The sequence below is a fragment of the Helianthus annuus genome, chromosome 15, assembly GCF_002127325.2.
Source record: "Helianthus annuus cultivar XRQ/B chromosome 15, HanXRQr2.0-SUNRISE, whole genome shotgun sequence".
NCBI classification, from domain to species: Eukaryota; Viridiplantae; Streptophyta; class Magnoliopsida; order Asterales; family Asteraceae; genus Helianthus; species Helianthus annuus.
Genome location: NC_035447.2, coordinates 40,784,932 through 40,808,681, shown reverse-complemented (window position 1 = coordinate 40,808,681; position 23,750 = coordinate 40,784,932). Strand labels below are relative to the sequence as shown.

The 23,750-nt window shown below is 35.9% G+C and overlaps 1 protein-coding gene across 1 annotated transcript; it reads right to left on the bottom strand.

The window, feature by feature from the left end:
* Positions 1 to 15,884: 15,884 nt before the first annotated feature.
* On the bottom strand, positions 15,885 to 18,418 carry LOC110911463 (RNA polymerase II degradation factor 1). Its single transcript, XM_022156084.2, has 2 exons — positions 17,249 to 18,418; positions 15,885 to 17,026 (listed from the first exon to the last, which is right to left on the bottom strand). The coding sequence occupies exons 1-2, from the start codon at positions 18,364 to 18,366 to the stop codon at positions 16,141 to 16,143; spliced, it is 2,004 nt and encodes a 667-aa protein (XP_022011776.1). The 5' UTR covers positions 18,367 to 18,418; the 3' UTR covers positions 15,885 to 16,140.
* Between the last annotated feature and the right edge of the window lie 5,332 nt (positions 18,419 to 23,750).

Sequence of the window (23,750 nt, the reverse complement as noted above, 5' to 3'; positions counted from 1 at the left end):
TTGAATTGAGGGCGAAATCACAATTTTTTAAAAAGGGGAAAAATCACATTTTTGAACAGAGGGCAAAATCGTATATTTAGCTGGGGGCAAAAACAGAATTTTATTTTGAACTGGGGGCGAAAACGTAATTCTGAACTGAGGGCAAAACCACAATTTTATTTTGAATGGAGGGAGAAATCCTAATTTTGAGCTGGGGACAAAAGCATAATTTTATTTTGAGGTGGGGGCAAAACCGTAATTTTAAAGAGGGGCAAAACGCAATTTTAGAATGGATATAAAATAATAAACTGGTTGGTCCAATGGGGAGTGCCAGGCAAAGTCGTAATTTTGAATTGACGGCAAGATCGTAATTTTGAGATGGGGACAAAAAGCGTAATTTTATTTTGAGCTGGAAGCAAAAACGTAATATTAAAATGGATATAAAATAATAAATGTGTTGGTCCAATGGGAGAGTGCCAGACAGCTGCCTGGCACTATTCTCCCATTTGATAAATGTATATAGGAAATTTATGTGGGTATGAGACATATATTGTATTAGGTTATACACTTATACCCGGCACAACTACTACAAACATAGATACTCGTTTACCCTAATCATAATAATAAACATTTTATTTTTATTTTTATTTGTCTTTGGGTGATATAGGGTAATCTCCTAATCTATTGATTTTAGTGTTCATATTTTAGTTTCCGTAGGTAATAAATTCTTATAAAAAAAACATCCATTAAGGTATTATTAATAAACTAATAGGTTTACTTGATATTTGGGGAGTAATTACCCGATGAAGATATAAATGGGTATGAGACAATCAACACCTATTTTTAGTGATTAAAATACAGTATCTTGAAGCATAATCATCCTAAGATGCTTAATGATTTATGTTGGATTTGACAGTGCCAATTGGCATGTGTTTAACGTGCTCTCCATATCTTTATCTACAAGTGTATATGTCGGCTATGTTATGAAGAGGTCTTCATCAACAAGTTTTATGGTTATGATTAATCATGCATTCACATTGAAAGATGACGACGACAACAGCAACAACAATAATTGATCAACAACAATAATTGATCGCACCAATGTACCAGTCATGTTCTAACTAGAAGTGTACAAGCCGGTTTATGAGCCTAAATGAGTCCGAATTCGGCCAAACCAAACCTGGTAAACATCAGGTTTTAGTAAAACCGGTTTGTAAGGGGATCGGTGTGTTGAAACTAGTTTGGCTCAGTTTAACCGGTTTCAACATATTAATTTTCAACCCTACAATTTGGTTCGGGACCAAACCAGTTTCGAATCGGGTTAAAGACCAGTACCAATTCACAACCCACGTTTTTTGTACACCTTTAGTTCTAACCGATTTCAAATTAACAAAAACCCCAAGTCATGTTTGGACCCATTTGGGATGTGTTCCTTCTTGTGTAATGAAACAAGGAATCTACATCTTTTGAGGTCACTTATGTAGTTGAACATAGTCTATTTTTCATCATTGATCAATAATAGCCAATATTAATGGTTTCATAATTCTATTCTATTCAAATTTACTTCAACTTCCTTTATATATGCCTTTATATGTTCATTCTTATTACTATATATTACTATTACTATATATTATTATTGCTATATACTAATAAACGAATTAAAATGAATATTATTTTTAATATTATAATAATATATAGTTTTTTTAATACTTTTATTATTTTAATATTATAATAATAGTTATTTTGTTTACTTTATAACTATAATCATTTTTTTAATATCAAGGGTTGGAATAAGTTTGGTGTCAACTGGTATCGAAAATACCGGAACGGTCCTATTCGGTATCAGTACATGAAGGTAAAAACCGGCACTAATACATAAAACGCAAGTTGATGCCAAATTGATATCGGAAATCTTTTGGTTCGGGAAATCCAGTGTTGCTACCCGGTACCATTTGCTCATCCCTGATCACGGTTACCGTATGAACAACGGTATCGTATAACTTTTTTTTGTTGATTTTCTTTAGCTTTTAATTTTTTCTTTTTTTAATTTCAGGGGTAGGGATGGGCTCGGTGCCAACCGATACAGAATCGGTACTGATACCGAAAATACCGGTTACGGTACCGGTATATGAAGGTAAAAAACGGTAGTGAATCGTTACCAGGAACGCCAAAAGTCGGTACCGAATTGGTACTTAAGATCTTTCGGTTCGGCAAATTTGGTACCGGTACCATGAACAATTTGCTCATCTCTGACCATGGATTTCATACGAACAACATCGTTACCATACAACTTTTTTGGTTGATTTTTTTCGGTTATCTTTTAGTGTTTTTTTCTACATTTTCTTTTTATTCTTGTTAGCAGTTCCATTCGCAACACGCTCGTAGTAATTTCAAAACACATGTAAACACAGACTAAATAACAAAAGAAATTCGCCGTAACGCAGCGAACTTCTTTAAACCTAGTTAGGATATAAGTTAGACGATTTTTTTTATATTGTAACAAAAACAATTAATAAGTGAAAATTTATTTATTTATTTATTTATTTATTTTTATTTTTTGAAAAGAGAACTTCATTAGAACCGCCAACCTGAAAACGGGGCCGACCAAACAACAACCGAGACTACAAAAATATAAATTTACACCAATCCGACCAGTGAACGGTCTTGAAATTCGATCTATTCTTAAACCAAAATAGCCTAAAGACTTAACTTCACTGAATATGTCGTCCACCTTAGGCATAGAGCCCGAAAACAGCGCCTTGTTCCTAGCCTTGTTATTAGGCTGGAGGGTGTGGGAGGCGCCATCCCTCCACCTAAGCCATCTATAGCGCCACCCCTCCGCCATCATCCATACCATCAAATTCAAAGGGGGGCGCCATGGTTGAAGCGCTACCATGGTAACGAGGCAGATGAATGTGTTCAGGTGGGCCCATAACATGTCATCTAATCATTTTTTTTTTAATTTTGTTTAATAGGGGGCTCCATCCCACACCGTGCAAGTTAAAGGAGGACGTTATAAAGCCCCCTGGCTGACGTGGATCCTACGTGTCGCTGACGTGTCTTAATAACGCTCCTAGGAGCTCCATCGCACACCCACCAGCCTTAGCTTTACCAGCCAAGGCATTGGCAAGAAGCCTACAGGGACTTGGGGAGATAGGTTGTGTGCACCGGCCACCAATGGCGTGCCATAAGAGGGACAATTAAAACATTCCTTAAATTACAATTTTTTTATTTAAGTTTTTTACTTAGGGGGAGGGATGGTAATCACTTGCAAAAATTTCATCACTCACAACATCCAATAAAGTTCTGTCATGTCATCAACCATTATTCCATCACTCACAACCTTTTTAGTGGCAATGGTCATCACTCACAACACCCAACAATAAACCCTTCACACTCCCTTACATCTAGGGGTGCTAAACGGGTCGTGTTCGCGGGTTGGCGGGTTCAACCCGACCCGAACCCGAAAATTTTACATGAACCCGAACCCGACCCGAACCCGAAAATCGTATCATTCATATGAACCCGAACACGACCTGAAGTTTCATGGGGTGACCCGAACACGACCCGTTTAACCCGAATTTTTTAATTTTTTTTTCTGAAATTTATATATTAAATTACAATTTACTCAAAAACACAAATGTATATAATAATATCATATTTAAATTATAAAATCTATGTTAACTTCTCTTTTTAAGTTATAATCATAGTATAAAATACACACCCTATTTAATTTATAACATAAAAAATATTGTAAAAAATATAAAATAGTATAAATGTGTTAAACGGGTCAACCCGCCAACCCGACCAGGTTGACCCGAACCTGACCCGTTAACCTAAACGGGTTTGCGGGTTCAACCCGAAATTGACCCGAACCCGTTTAGACTAAACCTAAACCCGCGAATTTCGTGTTAGGTTCGTGTCGGATTTTTGGGTCGTGTCAGAAATTCACACCTCTACTTACATCTATCCATTTATCACACGTGAATTTTTTCAAGAAAATATCTCATCACTCGTTAAAGAATGTTGGTGGCGGTGGAATTTGATCAACTTCCACGCGTTGATAATTTCCATTACATGAATTTTAGGCACCGCCCCGCCTCCCCTTAGGTGTTCGATGTTTCAGTCATCTCTAACTCAAATATAAAATTTACAAGACATAAGATTTTAATTTCTCCTTTTATTTTCAACTCCTTTGAAAAATTGCCAAAATCGTCCCGAGATTTTAATTTCTCCATTTATTTTCAACTCCTTTCCATGGTTTTGATTTTATATATGAATTTATAATACATGTTGCAAGATTTAGATTACCAGCTGTATGATTTTATTAGTACCTAGTGATTTAATGATGTTAATAAAGTTACTAGATGAATGAATATGCTTTTGAGGTCAATAGTAATTGCCTTAATTACCTACCGATTACATGTTCTTTTAATAGTTTAGATTACATTAAATCCGTGTTTGGCGGGGTTTTGCTAATTTGACCCAACCCCCCTCATTACATGTTTTTACATCTCAATCCTAAAACCGATTAAACCGACCCGAATAACCTAAACCCGACCAACCCGAGCTTTAAATAGATCAGTTATTGAGTCACTTTTCTCAGATAATCCAGATAATCCAACCCAAGCCCGAACTTTAAATAGATCGGTTTAAAAACACCTGATTTGATAATTGATATTCTCTTAAGACTTTCAAAGATCTTTTATTCTAAATTAGTTAGTACATATTTGAAGATTTAAATTCCATAATTAAATAAATAAACTTTGTTTATGTTTTTTAGAGGACTCCTAATAATCTTTAATCTACTTTTATCAAGATTTGAGCATTATTCCACCTCATGGATTACCACCGGTATGTCCTTTTGAGGACAAAGTTATGTTTAGATAATGGTTCCATTTCAAGTTCAAGCTATCTTATATAATTATTTTAGCACATTAGAATTTAATAACCCAAACTATAGCCCATTAATCTAAAATAATCATACCAACCAATGTGACATTCACAACTTCACTTTCATTGTGAAAGGTAGTCTTATTACTTTAACGGAAAATAACTTCGTCATCCTTTAATGAACAGATAACTAACTTTTATTTCAATATGTGTCGTAAATTGTTTTAAAACAACATAAATGAAAATTAGAGACAACCAAAGTTACTTTTCCATTTTAATAAATTGCTCTTGTCAACTAAAGTAAAAGTTACGAGTGTCATTAGTCGCGTTATCAACATTGACATTAATATTCAGCGTCTCACAGTTTAGATTATTCAAAAACAATTTATCTTTTTTATTTTTATTATTATTTAAAAAAAATAACTATCAACTATTTAGGCCTGCTAGTTCAATTTGCTTGTTATACTTCTTTATCTGATTAATAATCAAATATTTTTAACAGGCTATTTTTCTTTGTTTTGTTTTATCAATTTAGATTCTTAATTGTGTTTCTATTGAAGTATGTGTGGGTTCAAGAAATGTTTACTATGGTGTAGGGTGCAAACGAGCTGAGCAACTCGCGAGCTGCTCGAGATTGGCTCGAAGCGAGCCGAGCCTTAACCAGCTCGAGCTGAGCTTAAGCCTAAATTTAAACCTGTTTATTTATCGAGCCTGAGCTCGAGTCTGGCATGTGAAGCTTGTTGAGCCATATCGATCTTATACACACTTGTTTACGAGTGAATCCCGAACTTAAAAATATACTTGTTTAGTAAACAAGCCCGAGCTTCATTTATCGAGCTCACGAGCCTAGAAGGTCTATTATTTATATTATTTTTTTAATATATCTTTCTCTTATACTAAAGCAAAATAGTGTTGACTATTTGACTTTGATGTGGCTATTCTCTTTGGCCAGAGAATTGATATTTGAGCGTCATTTTGCTTCTTCCTACCTACGCTCTTCTTCAATTTTGGTAACCTAATCAATTCTCTCAATGAGTGGAAGGCAAATTGATTTGTCTTTAAATCTCAGAACCTAATCAAATTGATTTCTTTCACCCACATTCAATTTTACAAACCCTAAATCTCATCTAAGGCTTCATCTGTAGCGATTGTACCTGGCCATACCCACTTCAGAAATCCCTAAAACTCAATCATTCGAACTCTCATCTAGGTATGTTTTCTTTGGTTTTTATGATGTAATCCGATTAGAGCATCGGCCGATTCTCATGTTCATTCAAATCTTCAATTGCATATTTTCTGATTACTTCAGTTCAGATGGCGTCTTTGTGCGATTCTCATCCAGGCAATTCTCAGAAACCCTAATTCAAATCCAGTCGAATCTGCTCCATGTATGGTTACTCTTAAAATTCTTTGATTCTACAATATTTTTCTGTTCGTTTTTTTCATTTTGTCCATGTATGTATGTATGTATGTATGTATGTATGTATGTATGTATGTATGTATGTATGTATGTATGTATGTATGTATGTATGTATGTATGTATGTATGTATGTATGTATGTATGTATGTATGTATGTATGTATGTATGTATGTATGTATGTATGTATGTATGTATGTATGTATGTATGTATGTATGTATGTATGTATGTATGTATGTATGTATGTATGTATGTATGTATGTATGTATGTATGTATGTATGTATGTATGTATGTATGTATGTATGTATGTATGTATGTATGTATGTATGTATGTATGTATGTATGTATGTATGTATGTATGTATGTATGTATGTATGTATGTATGTATGTATGTATGTATGTATGTATGTATGTATGTATGTATGTATGTATGTATGTATGTATGTATGTATGTATGTATGTATGTATGTATGTATGTATGTATGTATGTATGTATGTATGTATGTATGTATGTATGTATGTATGTATGTATGTATGTATGTATGTATGTATGTATGTATGTATGTATGTATGTATGTATGTATGTATGTATGTATGTATGTATGTATGTATGTATGTATGTATGTATGTATGTATGTATGTATGTATGTATGTATGTATGTATGTATGTATGTATGTATGTATGTATGTATGTATGTATGTATGTATGTATGTATGTATGTATGTATGTATGTATGTATGTATGTATGTATGTATGTATGTATGTATGTATGTATGTATGTATGTATGTATGTATGTATGTTATGTATGTATGTATGTATGTATGTATGTATGTATGTATGTATGTATGTATGTATGTATGTATGTATGTATGTATGTTATGTATGTATGTATGTATGTATGTATGTATGTATGTATGTATGTATGTATGTATGTGTATGTATGTATGTATGTATGTATGTATGTATGTATGTATGTATGTATGTATGTATGGTATGTATGTATGTATGTATGATGTATGTATGTATGTATGTATGTATGTATGTATGTATGTATGTATGTATGTATGTATGTATGTATGTATGTATGTATGTATGTATGTATGTATGTATGTATGTATGTATGTATGTATGTATGTATGTATGTATGTATGTATGTATGTATGTATGTATGTATGTATGTATGTATGTATGTATGTATGTATGTATGTATGTATGTATGTATGTATGTATGTATGTATGTATGTATGTATGTATGTATGTATGTATGTATGTATGTATGTATGTATGTATGTATGTATGTATGTATGTATGTATGTATGTATGTATGTATGTATGTATGTATGTATGTATGTATGTATGTATGTATGTATGTATGTATGTATGTATGTATGTATGTATGTATGTATGTATGTATGTATGTATGTATGTATGTATGTATGTATGTATGTATGTATGTATGTATGTATGTATGTATGTATGTATGTATGTATGTATGTATGTATGTATGTATGTATGTATGTATGTATGTATGTATGTATGTATGTATGTATGTATGTATGTATAGATATGTGGAACTAATCATTGATATACATATAGATTTGTGGGAGTTGTGAAATTAATTGTGAGTGTAGGCATTCAACGATTTTAATCGTGTCAGGAGAGACCTGTTTCTTCTCACAAGGCGAATGAATCTTCAATTCATGTTTGAATGTTCATCCAGGTTTGATTTCGTGTTGAATTGACGATTTTTTTTCTGAAAAATTGTTGATGTTTATCGATATTTGTTTTTTGATTTGTTTTTGGGTTATTGAACTTCTGTTATTTTGTTTGGATTTTGGAAATGCAGCACATCCAAATGCTCCCCTAATCAGACGTTCGGTGAAGATACTTTGTAAAGTTGTTACGGTCCAGTTGAAGGTACGGTTGTTGATGATGTAAAGTTGACTTAAAGTTGACTTTGATTTTGTGTTATGTTGGTTAGTTAAATTAATTGAATTTTTTTTTTTGTGTGTGTGTGTATAGGCGGAACCAGATACGGATGAGGTTTTTGCCCAAACTACTCTGATACCTGTATCTGATGTGAGTATCATGGGCTTGATGGTGTCAGCTGATCATTTTTCTGGTGGTTTTAATGTTGATAGTTTTAACATGATAGCATTGTTTTTGTTGTGACAGCAAGATGTAACTGCTTCTAAGGACTCTGCACCACCGTCAGAACCACAGTTTCGGGTGCATTCTTTTTGCAAGACGTTGACTGCTTCAGATACTAGCACACATGGTGGATTTTTGGTTTTGAGAAGACATGCTGATGAGTGCCTTCCTCCATTGGTTAGTAGCTTACTTGAGAGGATTGCCTTTCTTTCCTGAGTTAGTTTAAGTTTTAAAGCGTGAGCATGGGTTTGATCGGCTCGGTTATGGGCTAAATTGAACCTAAAGCTGATTAACCGATGATTCAGTTTCATTTTTTTATGTCGATAGTTTCATTTATAAATGGCTTGGTTAATTCGATTCACCATCGGTTACAGTCGTCGACGCTAATATCTATACTAGCCATGATTTGTTTTCAGTAGGGCCCATGAAGCACCACATTTACCTTCACTTGAATCATGTAAATTTACTAAAGAATCTTTATTCTCCCATGATTTTTGTTTCAAACCTGGTGGGTTTCTTGATGGTTCACTTGGGCCGCTTATGCATGGAAAAGTTGGGCTGTTGAGGGAATGATGGGTTGGGTTCCACAAGTTGATTCGTATCAATGCCATATGCGTTTCATGTTATCATCATAACCATAACTTTTTATATATATATATTTGTTTCATGGAGATAGACTGGAGCAAACTCACTGCTGCTGACAGGAGTAGCCGCCTTCGTAACTGGTATTAAACAATCATGGGCGGAAGTGTTCATTGCATTAACCCTCTGATTGACTAAATAGTTGTATCCAACTTGATTGCTTTCTCATAATAGTTGAAAAGTTCTGGTTCCGCCAGTGTGTTTATGATACCGGTGTTTTATTAATTATGAAAGATGTCTCATGTATTTTTTGGTCAACCTATAATTGAAGGTATAATTTACTGATCACACACAAACAAGAGATTGGACAACTCTTAACTTTGGAGCAAGGAAAACCTCAAAGAGAAGCTATTGTGGAGGTGTGTAGAAGATATATTCTTAAAAGAAATGTTAAGAATACATCTTCATTTGTAAGTTTTTCAGGTGGCATATGCGGCCGCTTCTTCTGTTGTATGAATCGTTGGTATAGTACACAGTTCTTCAATCTTCATCACTTTAACCCTGAAAAGTCAAACCCTGAAAGTTATGCCATGCTGATGTGGAAATGTTATTGTGACAGCAATCATGTGGATCGGGAATTCTAGGTGATGGCCGCCTCGCTGACTTAATAAGAAGAGTTTCTGTTTTCGGGATGGTTTTAATGAAGATCGATCTACGTCAGGTTTGTTCTGTTCTAGATGGGTCAGTTCAAAACATTTAGCTTAAACAAAATTGGTCAAACGGGTCAAATGTGCTGAAAGTTTAATGCATACAGCTTCCTAAATTGTTTTTAATAAAAAAATAGATTATTATTGTAATTAGGGCTGCAAATGAACCGAACGAAGTACTGTTGATGAACACTTACCATACGAGATTTGTTGTTCGTGTTCATCCATTAAGGAAATGAACGTGCTCGTGTTCGTTTGTTAATTTTAGGTAACGAATGCGTACAAACATTCATGAACACAAAGGAACTTAAACTAATGTTGCCTATTTGCTAATTAAATTATGATGGTGGAGCAAATGACTAATGGTGTGTATGAAATCATTTGGTTGTTTTAAATTTTCACTCATTGGTTTGTTTTCGACACGCCCAATACTTTTAGTGAGCATTACGATATGTCGACAGGTAACTACCGATACCCTGTTTTATAAATGTGGCAAAATGGGTGGGTGGGGATAATGGGTCAAACTGGGTTTGGTGATGCAGAGTAAGCATCTTTCTTTTAAGAGTAAATTACCTTTATTCCCAAACCAAGTCCAGCCAACAAACCATTTTCATTCATTTTATTTTATTTGTTATGAAATATATATATTATGCTAATCATGATTGCAAAACAAAGGTGTATGAGTACTTTTTGCAGCATTTTGTAATTACTTGAAAGCAATCACATCTGATCGAGATGCAATATACAGTAAGAGCTTGAAATGGGCCAGTCAGTACATATGGGCATTATCCTTATTGGTGATTTTATGGTAAGTTTGCTTTTGTTCGCTTTTTTTTTCAATTTAAATTTTAGTTTTTGCTAAATTTTGTTAAAGTTGCTAAGCATTATGTTTTTACAAATCTAAAATCATTAGAGGCATCTTTGTTCAAGTCTTGGTATAACCAGTCAGATGGTTAAGCTGCTAAAAAATGCATTCAAAAGCCTAAAAGACTTTATTATAAGGTAATTAGACAAAAAAAAACTTATTTTTTTGGTGACTGAGCTTTTCGGTAGCGGTGAAAAAAGAGCAACACCAAATAACATAGTTAATTCTTCATTTTTTTTGTTCCACTTGACTGCATTGTTTCTAATTTTTCCAGCTGACCTTTATGTATTAATGTTATTTGAATAATTGTTTAATTTTGTAAACTGTTATGTGTAGGTGGCATTTTGGCTCACCAGGTTGACTTCTACTGATTGTTGCGAGTGCTCATCGGGACAGAACCAGACAATACCAATACCGGAAGATTAAAATATCAAATCGAGGAGAACCAAACCTATCTAAACGAGTTCCATTTAAGACTGTAACGATTTGCGTTTTGGATTTCCTAATTCTCACAAGGAGTGTAATAGTTTTTTTAGCGTTATCAGGTGGAAATGACCACCATACCTACCTAATATAGTTTTTTTTTGTTTTGCTACTGATCTTTACTTTGCTTTCATAATTAAATTGGTGTCGAATTTTGGGTGCAGGCCATGGATACCGAAGACAAGGAGAGCAAATAACTAATTGGACATAGAGTTTTTGTTATTACTGGTATGCTAAGATTGAGACAAAATTAAACTTTTATGGTAAATGAACTAATACATATATTTGGAAAAGTATTGGAGTTATGTGTTTTTTTAATTGTTGTTTTATAGAGAGGCATGAGTGTAGCAGGTGGTTTGAGTGCGAAAATCTGGTGGCAAATGAGTTGTTAGTGGTTGTGGGCGGTGGTGATTGTTAGCCATACCATTTGTGGTGATTAAGGAAAAGATGGATGGTTTTCAACAACTGGTGAGCCATTTGTAGTAAAGGAGGATGATTGCCAATTTCATTCCAAGGTAAGTGTTTACTTTTTTTTTTTTTTTGTAAATACAGGTGTAAGTAAACTGGCAACTCACATGTTTTACTGTTTTTTTGTTATGTGCATTCAAAGGAAATTGGCATCAATATAGATTTCGCAACTTCGACCAGTTAATAATGGGTCGATTCTGTTTTATCTTTAATGGGTCGATTTAACAATTAAAAAAGCTAACTCATATAAAATTACTTTGAGATGGCAGTGGGTCATACTCAGATAAATGGTCATCGGTCAAAAGAGGTTTGGGTTCGGGTAAAGAATGGGAGATTTAGGAGGTTTTAAGCATTGCAATACATTTTTAATGCCTTTTGACTTCTTGGCATGTTCCATTTTTAACTAAATCTTTTTAGTTTAACCCATTTGAATACTCAAGGTGAAAAACAAACTAAATCAACCCCAGTGTATCATTGGTCAAAAATTGGCACTTCAAAAATTAATTATTATCATTTTTACAAAACCAATTAATGTGGTCAGTTTTTGTTGACATAGCGTCTATCTAATTTTGCTATGTGATATATTGGAAAAATGGATCAGAGGCATGGGGCTATACGGAAGCTACAAAGCAAATTGAAGGCAACAGGGGACAATTCAAATATCATCTCCTTCAAGAACATGCCGGATAAGTACCGTGAGTTTATCTCCCCAGTTTCATTATATTATAATAAGTTTTAGATATTTATGAATTATATCGTTTGTTCGTTTTATATTATTCAATTCATGTGATATGTAAATTGTAAATATAACATTATCAAATATGCATGTTTAAAACGGGTCAGAGTGGGTCTGGTTAAAGAGGGTAATCTTTTAAGAATTGATGAAGTGGAAATTTGTGGCTCATTTATATTGGATACAATTTCTATGCATGCTATATTAGAATTTATTTGTAATATGGATTCATCATTTAGCCTACAAGATGATTCACCATTTATATTAGTAAAAAAAAAAATTATCTTCTTTGGATTCATCATTAAGCCTACAAAACGAATAAACTCTAGATTGTAAATATTGAATACAATAGCCAGAATGTCAGATACATTAGTAGAGTTTTTATGTATTATTATTGGGCAAAGATATTTCCTGAGCTGAATGTATGAAAAGTGTGGTCCAGTGAATTCGTAAAATGTATTTTCTTATCTAGAGGAAACATCGACAAAGATGGTGTTAAGAGGCTTGATGTTGTATACTTGATATATATGTTCACCTTTCAGGAGATGTGACTGCATAGAAATTAAATTTTATCATTTTTAAATTGGTTTAAAAAGTGGGAGGCGCTCCGAGGAATTTAGTGATTTAGGTCCCAAAAGCCGAGTTGCGAGGCGCGCTTCTATTTAGTGAGAATTAAGTGCGAGTCATGATGACAGGATAACCATTCTTCTTCAAATGTCTTTTTGGTTCTTATCTATGTAGGTTCTGATTCCATCTTCATCACCAACCCTGAAGAACAGCTTAACGATCCTGCATCAAGTTCCTGAAGGTCATGTTAGGGTTTACTGTATGGGGAGTGCCCTCCAGAAGACAACTACAACTCCAGGCTTGTTTATAATACTTATACATGATGTTGTTTCATATTATGAAGATGAATTTGGTCTATAACAGTAATGTATAGGTGAGGGATATCCTGCAAAATTGATGGGCCTAGCCCATGTTATAGTGCTCACCCCTACATATAGTGATAAGAACACTTTATTTTTACAATTTGTTCATAGTAGGGGATCTTTTTATAAAATGCATTCTAAGTTGACTTTCTTGTAGTTGACTCCATGTGCTGATTATCTAATTTAATGATAGTAATCTTCAACATGGATAATATTATTATAACCACCCAACAAAAGAATAATGTCATATATACTCATTTGCATACATATAAAGCTTAAGGAAAATGAGAAGGGTGAAATTATCATATTATAAATTTTATTAGTTGCCCCGTTTTTATTATGAATGTAATATCGATTAATGTTATGAATCTATATTGTGGAAACAGTTTACAGGTTAATGGATGAAAAGAAGCACCATATTTTCAAGGCTACACATCTGCTCTTAGGGGATTCTTTGGCTGCAATTTTTTTTCTTTTTTATAAAACCATTTGATGTAACATAATTACTATTAATTATACATAAATATGCAATTTGATGCTTTTATATAAAAGTGGGAAAAGCGGGTTTGTGATTTAATATGGACATTTTTTATTAGGTAAGAGTTAACTACTTTTATATAAAAGTGGGAAAAGCGGGTTTGTGATTTAAATCCAATTTATTTTTTTTTATAGATTTAATACAACATTTCTTTCATTTCAAAAAATTATTTATAGACGTATACATGATAATTAATATGAAATGTAATCATTAATTAATTTTTATAAGATATTATTTATCTTAATATTCGAACAAACCTGTAATAAAGTATTTATACATATTAAAGTATAAATTTTTTTTGTTGTTTAGCCACCCGTGTATTACACGGGGACTTAGACTAGTTCATTAATATATAATAAACGAGTCGAGCATGAGCCAAGCTCAAGCATGAGAAACTTCCAACGAGCCGAGCTCTAGCTTTGAAAATAAAGCTCGAACTGAACCGAGCCTGAGCTCTCATAAGTTAGTCATGCTTGGACTTGGCTTGACTTGTTTGCACCCCTGTGATGTGATGTAATGCTTTTGATTTCTTTTTTTTTTTTTATAATTTGTTTTAGAGTTGATCTCTCAACCGTGTCCCCCCACATCTAACCCACCGCACTCTTTGCACTATTGTTTTGGGTAGGAGTGCAATTTGGTTTAAAACCATAAAACCGTTTCGAAAGCACATCACGGTGGTAACGTTGGTAACGTGCATCCTCTCTATACAAGAGGTGGAGGATTTAAATCATGCAAGGTGCAAGCGTACATAGTTAATAGGTGTAGTTTAGGATTAGGAGTTCCAAAAAAAAAAAAAAAACCATCCAAACTGAGGTTCCGTGGTCTTCTATTTAGTTTTTGGTCGGTCACTTCAAATCTTCAAGCCGTAGCAAACGGTTTGGTTTGTGATTTATACCCAAATCCAGCCATATAAAACCGGATAAAAATGCAAAAATATAGGGTCAAGTTATTCTACAAAGGCTTCTAATTGTAAGAAGTGTAAGAAGGATTTATAGAGTGACAAGTATCCAATAACCTAAAACTAAACTCACTACATCACCACAAAAAACCTAAACACCCACCCCCACCCCACCTCACCATCACCCAAAAACCTAACCCCCCCCCCCCCTCAGGGCCAAAAAAAAACAAAAAAAACTATACCTCACCAAAAAACCTAAACCCCACCCCCACCCCCCCCCCCACCCCCAAAACCTAAAAAAAACCTACCCCCACCCCACCCCCCAAAAACCTAAAAGAACCTAACACCCCCCCCCCCCCCCTCCCCCAAAAAGAAAAAAATCTAAAAAAAAACTAAAGACCCACCCCCACCCAAAAACCTAAACCCCCACCCCCTCGGCAAAAAAAAAAAAAAAAAAAAAAAAAATTAGGGTGGGTGATGGGGGGGGGGGGGGTGGGGGGGTTTAGGTTTTTGGTGGTGGTGGATGTTTAAGGTGTTTTTTTTTTTTTTTTGTAGTGGGTTTTTTTTTGTGTAGTGGGTTTTTTTAGGTTATTGAACACTTGTCCCTCTATAAATCCTTCTTACACTTCTTACAATTAGGATCCTTTGTATTTGATCCTAATCCCAAAAATATATTAGAATATTTTTTTTTAACTTTGAAAATATACTAGCTCAAAGCCTTACAGTTAACTTGAGCTCGTTTATGCAAGTAGAAAAGCCAACTAAACACACACATTTAAATCCAGATTAATAATGAAATACCAGTAATCGATGCTATCATGAGATATTATAATATAAGACTAATTACCATATGCATCCATCATTCAAGTGATATTTTCACACAATATGTGTCTTTAGACTCTGCTTAATGAGGGAGGAGTCTTTCGGATATCACGTATATTAGTATTAGACTATTAGTATATATTTGAATTAAGATACTATTCTTATCCAAGCCCAAACCATGAAACCTAAACGAAGTTTCAGTTTACACCAGTATACTTTTGGTTTCAAAAATAAACTCTTCCCAACGGTTTGGCGATTTGGCCTAAACACCATCAAATCAAACCAAACCGTAAACGCCCCTAGTGTTGAGCATAAAACCGACTAACAAAACACACATCGATATTACCTCAATGGAGGCCAGCTCCTCTGAGATCACGTCCGAATCGAATTATCAAGCAACATAAAGTTTCAAGCCTTTGAAGTATAATTACAATAATCCACAATTTATTTCCACTTAGCAGTAACAATAGAAGATAGAAGTCATTCAACAGAAGAATACCCAACGTAAAAGAAAAAAGAAAAATCGTTTTAGACTTGTTCTTATTATCTAATCACATAAACACATACCAGCAACCAACACAAATAAAAAGATGACAGTAGAATGTAGATGACCATGAACACAAATAAAAACAAAACCAATTTTGCCGCAAAACTTACCAGAATCTAACCCCTCAAGGCTGTTGTTGAGTTCTCCCTTGTTGCTGCTTTGTACTATTGTCTTGAGGAAGATACGAACCCGATTCAGCAGTCACTGTTTGATACTGCGCAGCCGATTGAGGTGGCAACGGCTGAGCTGCATAGTATATAGGCTGTCCTTGTGAAGGATCAGCGAACTCATATCCATAGTTAGCCCCGGGCCCACCACCAGAAGCAGAACTAGCAACAGATTGAGGTGGGTGGTGTACCTGTGAATACCCAACATACTGCGGTTGAGGCTGATGTTGACTGGACGGAACTTGAACAAATTGAGAACCAGCAGTGTTCGTTGTTCCATAAACTCCAGCAGGTATCTCACTTTTAGGAGCAGTTTGAGGGGCCCGTGCAGTGGAATACGCAGAAGGCGGTGCTTGAGTATGTGAATTCTGGTTAGCAGCTGCAGAGGTTATGTCCGCGTAACCGGTAGCGTGGTGCTGCATTTGCATGTTGTAGCCATGGGGAGCAGCCTGCCTCGTGGGCATGTAATACACGAAATTCTGCTGGTCAAGGGGTTGATGGTGAGGGTGGTGTTGGACCTGTTGGTTCTGAGACGGGTACATCTGGTAGTAAGATGCCATGGGAACCGCCCCGGACGGGTGGTGGTGGATGTACTGCGGTTGTGGAACCGCGGTGTGAATGAACTGTGGTTGCTGGTGGTGCATTTGAGGGTGTTGTGGATCAGCTTGGGGATTCGACATCGACATTACGTAAGCAGAATCTGGAATCTGTTGTTGTTGCATCTGAATTCTAGCGTTCTGATCAGGAACATTATTACTCAGATCAGAAGCACGATTGTTGTTCGAAGATTGGATATTTAACAACTGGTCCTGATAAATCATAGCCGGTTTTTGTCTACCATCACTGCAATCCACACATAGTCAAACACTTAATTCACATCAAAATTCAAAATCACACATCATATTCACTTAGGCATTTCTACAAACACTAAACATGCATCCTAAACAACCGAATTAAAACACTTAATTCACATCAAACCTCAAAATCAGACATCATTTTCACTTAGGCATTTCTACAAACACTTGATATGCATTCTAACCAATCGAATTACAATATAAAACATACCTCGAAACCGAATCCGTGGAAGCCAAATCAAAACCAGCAGATTGCTTCTGCTGCTGGTTCAAATACTCGGCCGCCGCCGGCGCATTACTAGCAGGCACACCGCTAACAACAACCACCGGAGCAGGAACAGCAACATAATCCCCAACCTCCTGAACCTTCTGGTGCTGTTGCTGCACACTCATCTGAGCAAATTGCTCCTCAATTCCTCCAACCTTCTGACTATCATCAACATGCACTCTAATCGGCGGTAAACTAGCTAGCGACGGAGACGAAGAAGCCGATCCAAACGACGACGTTCGCTCCAAATCCGGTACCGAATGAACATCCTGAGCAGAAGTATTACCTTTCGGATTCTTACCTATCACACCTTTATGCTCCACATCTTTCTTCTCCGGCACCGAAACGTCGTCGTCTAGACCTAACAAACAATTCACCGACGACGTATCGGAAAATCCAGACGTCGTTCCGTTCAACGCGTTGAGAAACCAATCCTCCGATTTCGTACTGTTTTCCAGCAACGATCCGATCGAAGAAACCGATTCAGGTTTCGACGGAAACAAAAACAACCGTAACCGGGCCGTTTTGCTGACGTCAGCGGACGAATTCAGCCGTTCGTATTCATCGATCATATTTTCCAGATCTTCATCGGTCGTAACGGAGATCAACGAATCGAGATCTTCCGACGGAAGTTGATATTTCAGCGTAAACGACGCCGTTGCGGACGGTATCGATGAGGAAGATGACGATCGGAGGAGGATTTTGGAGAGGCGGTGAGTTAGGTCAGATAACGTGGTGTGGCGGTCAACGACGACGATTCGAGTGTCGCCGCCGACGTAGCAAAGAGATTTGTCGTGTGGACGAGGGACGATGTGGCCGCCGTAGCTGCACATCAGTCGGAGCTTAGTTGAGCCGGCTGGCGGCGCCGCCGTGGCGCCGTTGTTGGTTTGATATAGAGAGGTGTCTTCTCCCCAGGAATCGGTGTTCCGAGAGCGCGGAGATGAATCGAGCGAATCGGCATAGGTGGCGGACGGTGCTGGTGGTGGAGCGGTGGTGACGGTGGTGGTTACGGTGGCGGAGAGTGACGGTTGCGGTGGCGCAAGGGTTTGTTGCTGCTCCATTTTACTTTACTAATTTTTTGATATTTTGGTGTTTGGCCAGAAGCGTGTACTTTTCAAGCTGTCGATTATATTGTGACTTTTTTTATTTCGTAAATTATTATATTTTAATTTAATTTTTTATATTTTTAAATAATTATTTAGAATTAAAATAAGAAACTTTGGATAAAATTTGGTGGCATTATGTTACTTATAAAAATATCAAGGATAAGTCGATAAGTAAAGTATTGTATTTTATTTACGACTATTATGTCATTGAACTTTAGACTTTTCACAAATTTTTTTATTCAACTCCTATCAATATTTCAAAACGACACTCAAAAACGAATTAGAATTGTATTATGATTTATGTATGATGAAACAAACGTTATAATATTTAAAAAAAAAACAGTCGAGGTTCAAACAATGAATAGCAAACAAAACTTACAAAATCATTACGTGACATTTTAGATCGAAAATCAAAACATGTGATATTCAATAACGATGTTTATAGAGTTATCACATAACGGCCCCACACGGCTTTAAGTCATTGCCTTATTGGCATCCGACCATACCCTAAGATATGAAGGAGTAAAGCACCTTTCTTGACTTCCTCCCTCTATGGTGGGGGGCCTCGATGACCTTTTCTAACATGTTTTGGGTATGATATTAAGGTTGGGACAACAAGTACCGAATTCACGTGATAGTGAAGACCAACTCATTTGTTTATTGTTGCAACAATGTTCATAGAGGAAGGTGTGGTTTGTTTATGTTAAGTAGATTCATATAATAGAGGGTAAATTACATTTTTCGTCCTTTATGTTTGTAGCGGGTTGCAATGGATGACTTTTAATTTTAATAATTACAGTCATAATCCTTTATTTGCAAAACATGTTACATCTTAGGTCCTTTGACCCTAACATAGTTAAAACTTTCAGTTAAGTAAGATAATGTGCAACTCATGTGAGGACAAAACAGTCATTTAATAAAAAAAAAGAATATCAAAATTTGGAAACTTATATAAAAATTATAAACTAAACAATCATCATCACCCCTATACTCTCTCTCTCTCCCCTGTCTCCGCCATATTTTCCCAACTGAACCTTCTTCATCACCAATTCGTAAATTTCTTCAACTTTATCACCCAAATTCTCAACAGAATTCACCAAATCAACCTTCAAATTTGACGAATCAACCTCTAATTTTACTGAATCAACAACTCACAACTTTCTAGAGTTTATCAAATCAACACCTTGCTCCTTCTGTTTCTTTAACAAATTTGGCTTTGCAAGCCGTCGGCGTTTAGGAGACCAAGTGGTGGTGGGGGTTCTAGGGTGATCATCGGTCACACGTCATCAACAAGCTTTGCTCGTGGTGGTGGGGACTCTGTGACGGTGGGGGTTCTGATTGTGGTACTATGTTGGCGTGGCATAGGATGAAGAGATCGTTGGCATGTGTTAAAATCTCTGAGAGCACCTGCATTCTACCAGACCAGATGGGTTAAGTCCGCATGCTACAAGCTATACATACGCTAATGGAAATTTTCAAGATGCCATTCTTAGTAATTTTTTACGCTATAATTCTTTTTAGGATTATAGGTAAGTTGCATCTTTGTAGTGTTGGCTTTTGACGAATTGTTTAAATAAGATCTCTTTATTTTAGTTTTTTTTTTATTTTCCTTAATTATCCAATTTGTGTGGTTGCAGCATGGAAATTTTCATAGTTATCCGATTTGTGTGGTTGCAGCATGAGTTAAGATTTTAATTTTGGATATGAAGGGGTATGGTCCCAGATCTCGCGTCAGCACGACCGTGAGTGACCATTACCCTTATCAAAACCCTCACTAGCTAACAACCTACATGTGTCCATGCGGAACACGCAGACACGGTGGTTGAATCCAATCTGCCCAAGGATGGAGGAGGACTTACCTGGAATATGAGAACGGTAGAGCGATGCGGCATGGCATCGCATCTGGTGTATGAAAACGGAAGTATTCACAGCGATGTGGCGTAGCACCGCATCCAGTGAACACTTCTATCAATACAGGGAAGCTGGATAATAGCAACAGTCACCACAGACGACGATGCGGCCTGGCACCGCATCTTGCGTATTTCTTGATCGAAGAGTGAGACGTGGGAAGATCTACAGTTACCGCGAACAGCGATGCGGCCTGCACCGCATCCTGTGCACTCATCAAGTGGGACTGACACCACAGAGCAAGTAGCACCAATGGCAGCCGCCTGTCAGGTCTACGTAAGCGACAGACTGACGTGGCGTCACCTCCACGGCCAACATGTCTGACACACCTGCAAAGGTGCAGCATGCCGTCAGTCTATCCATCCACCTCCTCCTTCACCCCTCGACTATAAATACCAACCCCAAACCAGGTTTGAGGTATCTCTTGACAACTCTCTCACTACTACTACTATCATACTTTGCTTCCCAAGCAGACTACTGATTCTCACGCCGGAGAGTGGTAACAAGGAGCACCCCCACCCCATCCTCCTTGTTACGAGTCACGGTTTGTTTCCTTGTGCAGGAGATCAACCGGCAGGCGATCCAGCCAGCGATGCTCGAGAGGAAGGGATTAACCCTTCTTAACGAGACCAGTTTGTTAACCCTGCCCGGTTAACCATTGTTTCATCAGGATATTTTTTCATAATTATACGACTGTTTAAAATAAGATCTTTTAGTTTTAGTTTTAGTTCTTTTATTTATGTACCATGCCAAAAAAATTTATATATACAAAATGGTGGATCTAGATGGGGGTGGTGGTGGCGGATTTGGTGGTGGTGAGGGTTGGTTGGAGAGAAAGATGGGAGAGAGAGAACTGAGATTGAGATAGAAAGATTGAGGATTGTTTATTTGTGGTTTGGCTGTGATGGTGGTGGTTGTAAAACTAGTTGAAGATGGTGGTGGTTAGGTTGTGACGGTGGTGATTGTGATGGGTGGAATAAAGAGTAAAACATGTTTATTTTAATTTCTGGTTTAGAAATTTAATTTAATTACACAAATAGTCTCTAAGATGGTAAAAAGACAAATTTACCCTCATGTGTGATGCACATGACTGGATCTAACTAGAAAAATTAACTAAGTTAGGAATAAAGGGCATAGGGTGTAATGGTTTTAACAAAGAAAGGACTGTGACTGTAATTATTGAAGTTAAAGAGCATCCATTGCAATACGATAGAAATATAAAGGACGAAAAGTGTAATTTACCCTATAATAGATTAGATGTAGTAAAAGAAATAAAAATGTAACTAATGTATAGTGTGTTTTCACAATTCATAGGCAGGGGCGGACCCACCCTTTGACTAAGGTGGGCGGTCAAACCCTTGAAAAAAAAAATTAGCGTATATTTTAGCTGAAAACCTTGACCGTATCTCTTGAAAATATGGTTGAACACCTCTTCCGCACCCCTAGCAAATAATTTTTGGATCCGCCACTCTTCATAGATGAACTATTTCATAATCAATTATAAGGAATAATGTTTTTGAGTAAGGAATAATGTAAAGATAGGAGAGAAAATATCAAATTCACTATTTTAAGCAATGTTTTTATAACCATTTAACCGGTTTAGTTATTGCCCCGGTTTTGAGTAAAAAAAGATTTTGTGAAAATATTTTTTCGTATGTTCGTCAACTAATATAGGAAGATATTGATGTTTTGTTTCCTATAATTAATTGGGAAATTGGCATGTAATAATCCCACCTAGATCTTATTGGCCATTAATAATCTCACCTTAGAATATTCTCCACATCAGTCCCACCTTTCACCTATTTTTCCTACAATGGTCCCTCGTTAAAAAAACTTAATGGAGTTAAGCTTTTTTCCAAATTACATACAGATTTTTTAGGGCTTTCGATTAGAACGACGATACGAGTCCATTGATGTAAAACTTGCCTCGAAACGATGCTCCAAACGATGAAAACGACGCTTCAATTCGGGTGTTTAATTTTTCAACTAACAAAAATCAAGTCACTTGGAACATCATTTCGAAGTAAGTTTTACATCAATGGACTCGTATCATCGTTCTGATCAAAAGCCCTAAAAAATCTGTTTGTAATTTGGAAAAAAGCTTAACCCCGTTAAGTTTTTTTAACGGTGGACCATTGTAGGAAAAATAGGTGAAAGGTGGGACTGGTGGAGGGAATATTCTGAGGTGGGATTATTAATGGCCAATAAGGTCTTGGTGGGATTATTACAGGCCAATTCCCCTAATTAATTTGAATACTTTTTCCTTTGAAAAATCTCATCCTTATTATGTTTATATATATTTATTTTATTCTTTTAGATACAAATAACATAACAATATATAAAAAAAAAATTTTAGTATATAAATACTTTCTATGTTAATCATGACGTTGTCCGGTTTTTAATTGATTGTTAGCATGTTTACTTGATCCTCAATGGTTCACATTTTTTTTATCTTATTCATCCGCTAGTCGATGTCTATATATACGAGTGATAATCATGTAAGGTTCGGGTTAAAGTTGATGAACATGACTCATGTATTTATTTGTGTTAAAGACATTAACCTTAATCCAGACATACTCAAAATCATGTAACTCGTATGCAACTAGTATAACTCGTTTATTTTAAAGTGTCAAATAAGTTGACAGGTTAAAAGAAGTTGGTGGGTTGCAGCCGCATTGTCATGTTGTTAATAGATTGCAATCAAGTCGTATACTAGTTCAATGGGTCAGCAACTTAAAAACGGGTTTTAAGTAAATTGTAAATGAGTCGTGAGTAAGGTTACGAGTTGAAATTATGAACATGTTTTAGTTGTAGTTTTCAATGGATTAATAAGTCTACTTGTTTACTTAGGCCACCTAAATCTAATCCATTTGTCATACATGTTAACTCAGAACCTAATTTTTTTATATGAAGTCAGAACTATTAGGATAATATTTTAACAATTGTTGAAACTGCCGACATATTAGTTTGGCTTTGTGATGATGAATCCATGAGACCTTAAATTTGATGACTCACTCCAAGCCGTTTATGGTAGGTCAACCACTTTATGGGTTATCTTCTAGCTTATGCATTACGAAAAGGGAGAAAGAGAAATGAAATGGTTTAAGTGGTTAAGAATGTGGGTAGGAGCAAGGTTGCTATTTAAGGGTTTTGCCTTTTAAAACACAAGAGGGAAGGGATGGTGAAAGGCAAGATAACAAAAGCAAGGAACAAAAAGAGAGAAAGGAGCAACGAGAGTAAAAGTTTTGCCTTTGGGCTTGGACAATGCCCTCTAAAATAATTGACGGGGTGGTGTTTGGGGCTCTCTCCAAACCACCACAGTGTTCGGTCTAATATAATCCATCTAATAAGTTGAAGAAAAACTAGTTTCTCAATATCATAAATTGTTTTGTTTACTTTTAAATTTTATAAAACAAGCAAACCTAGACAAA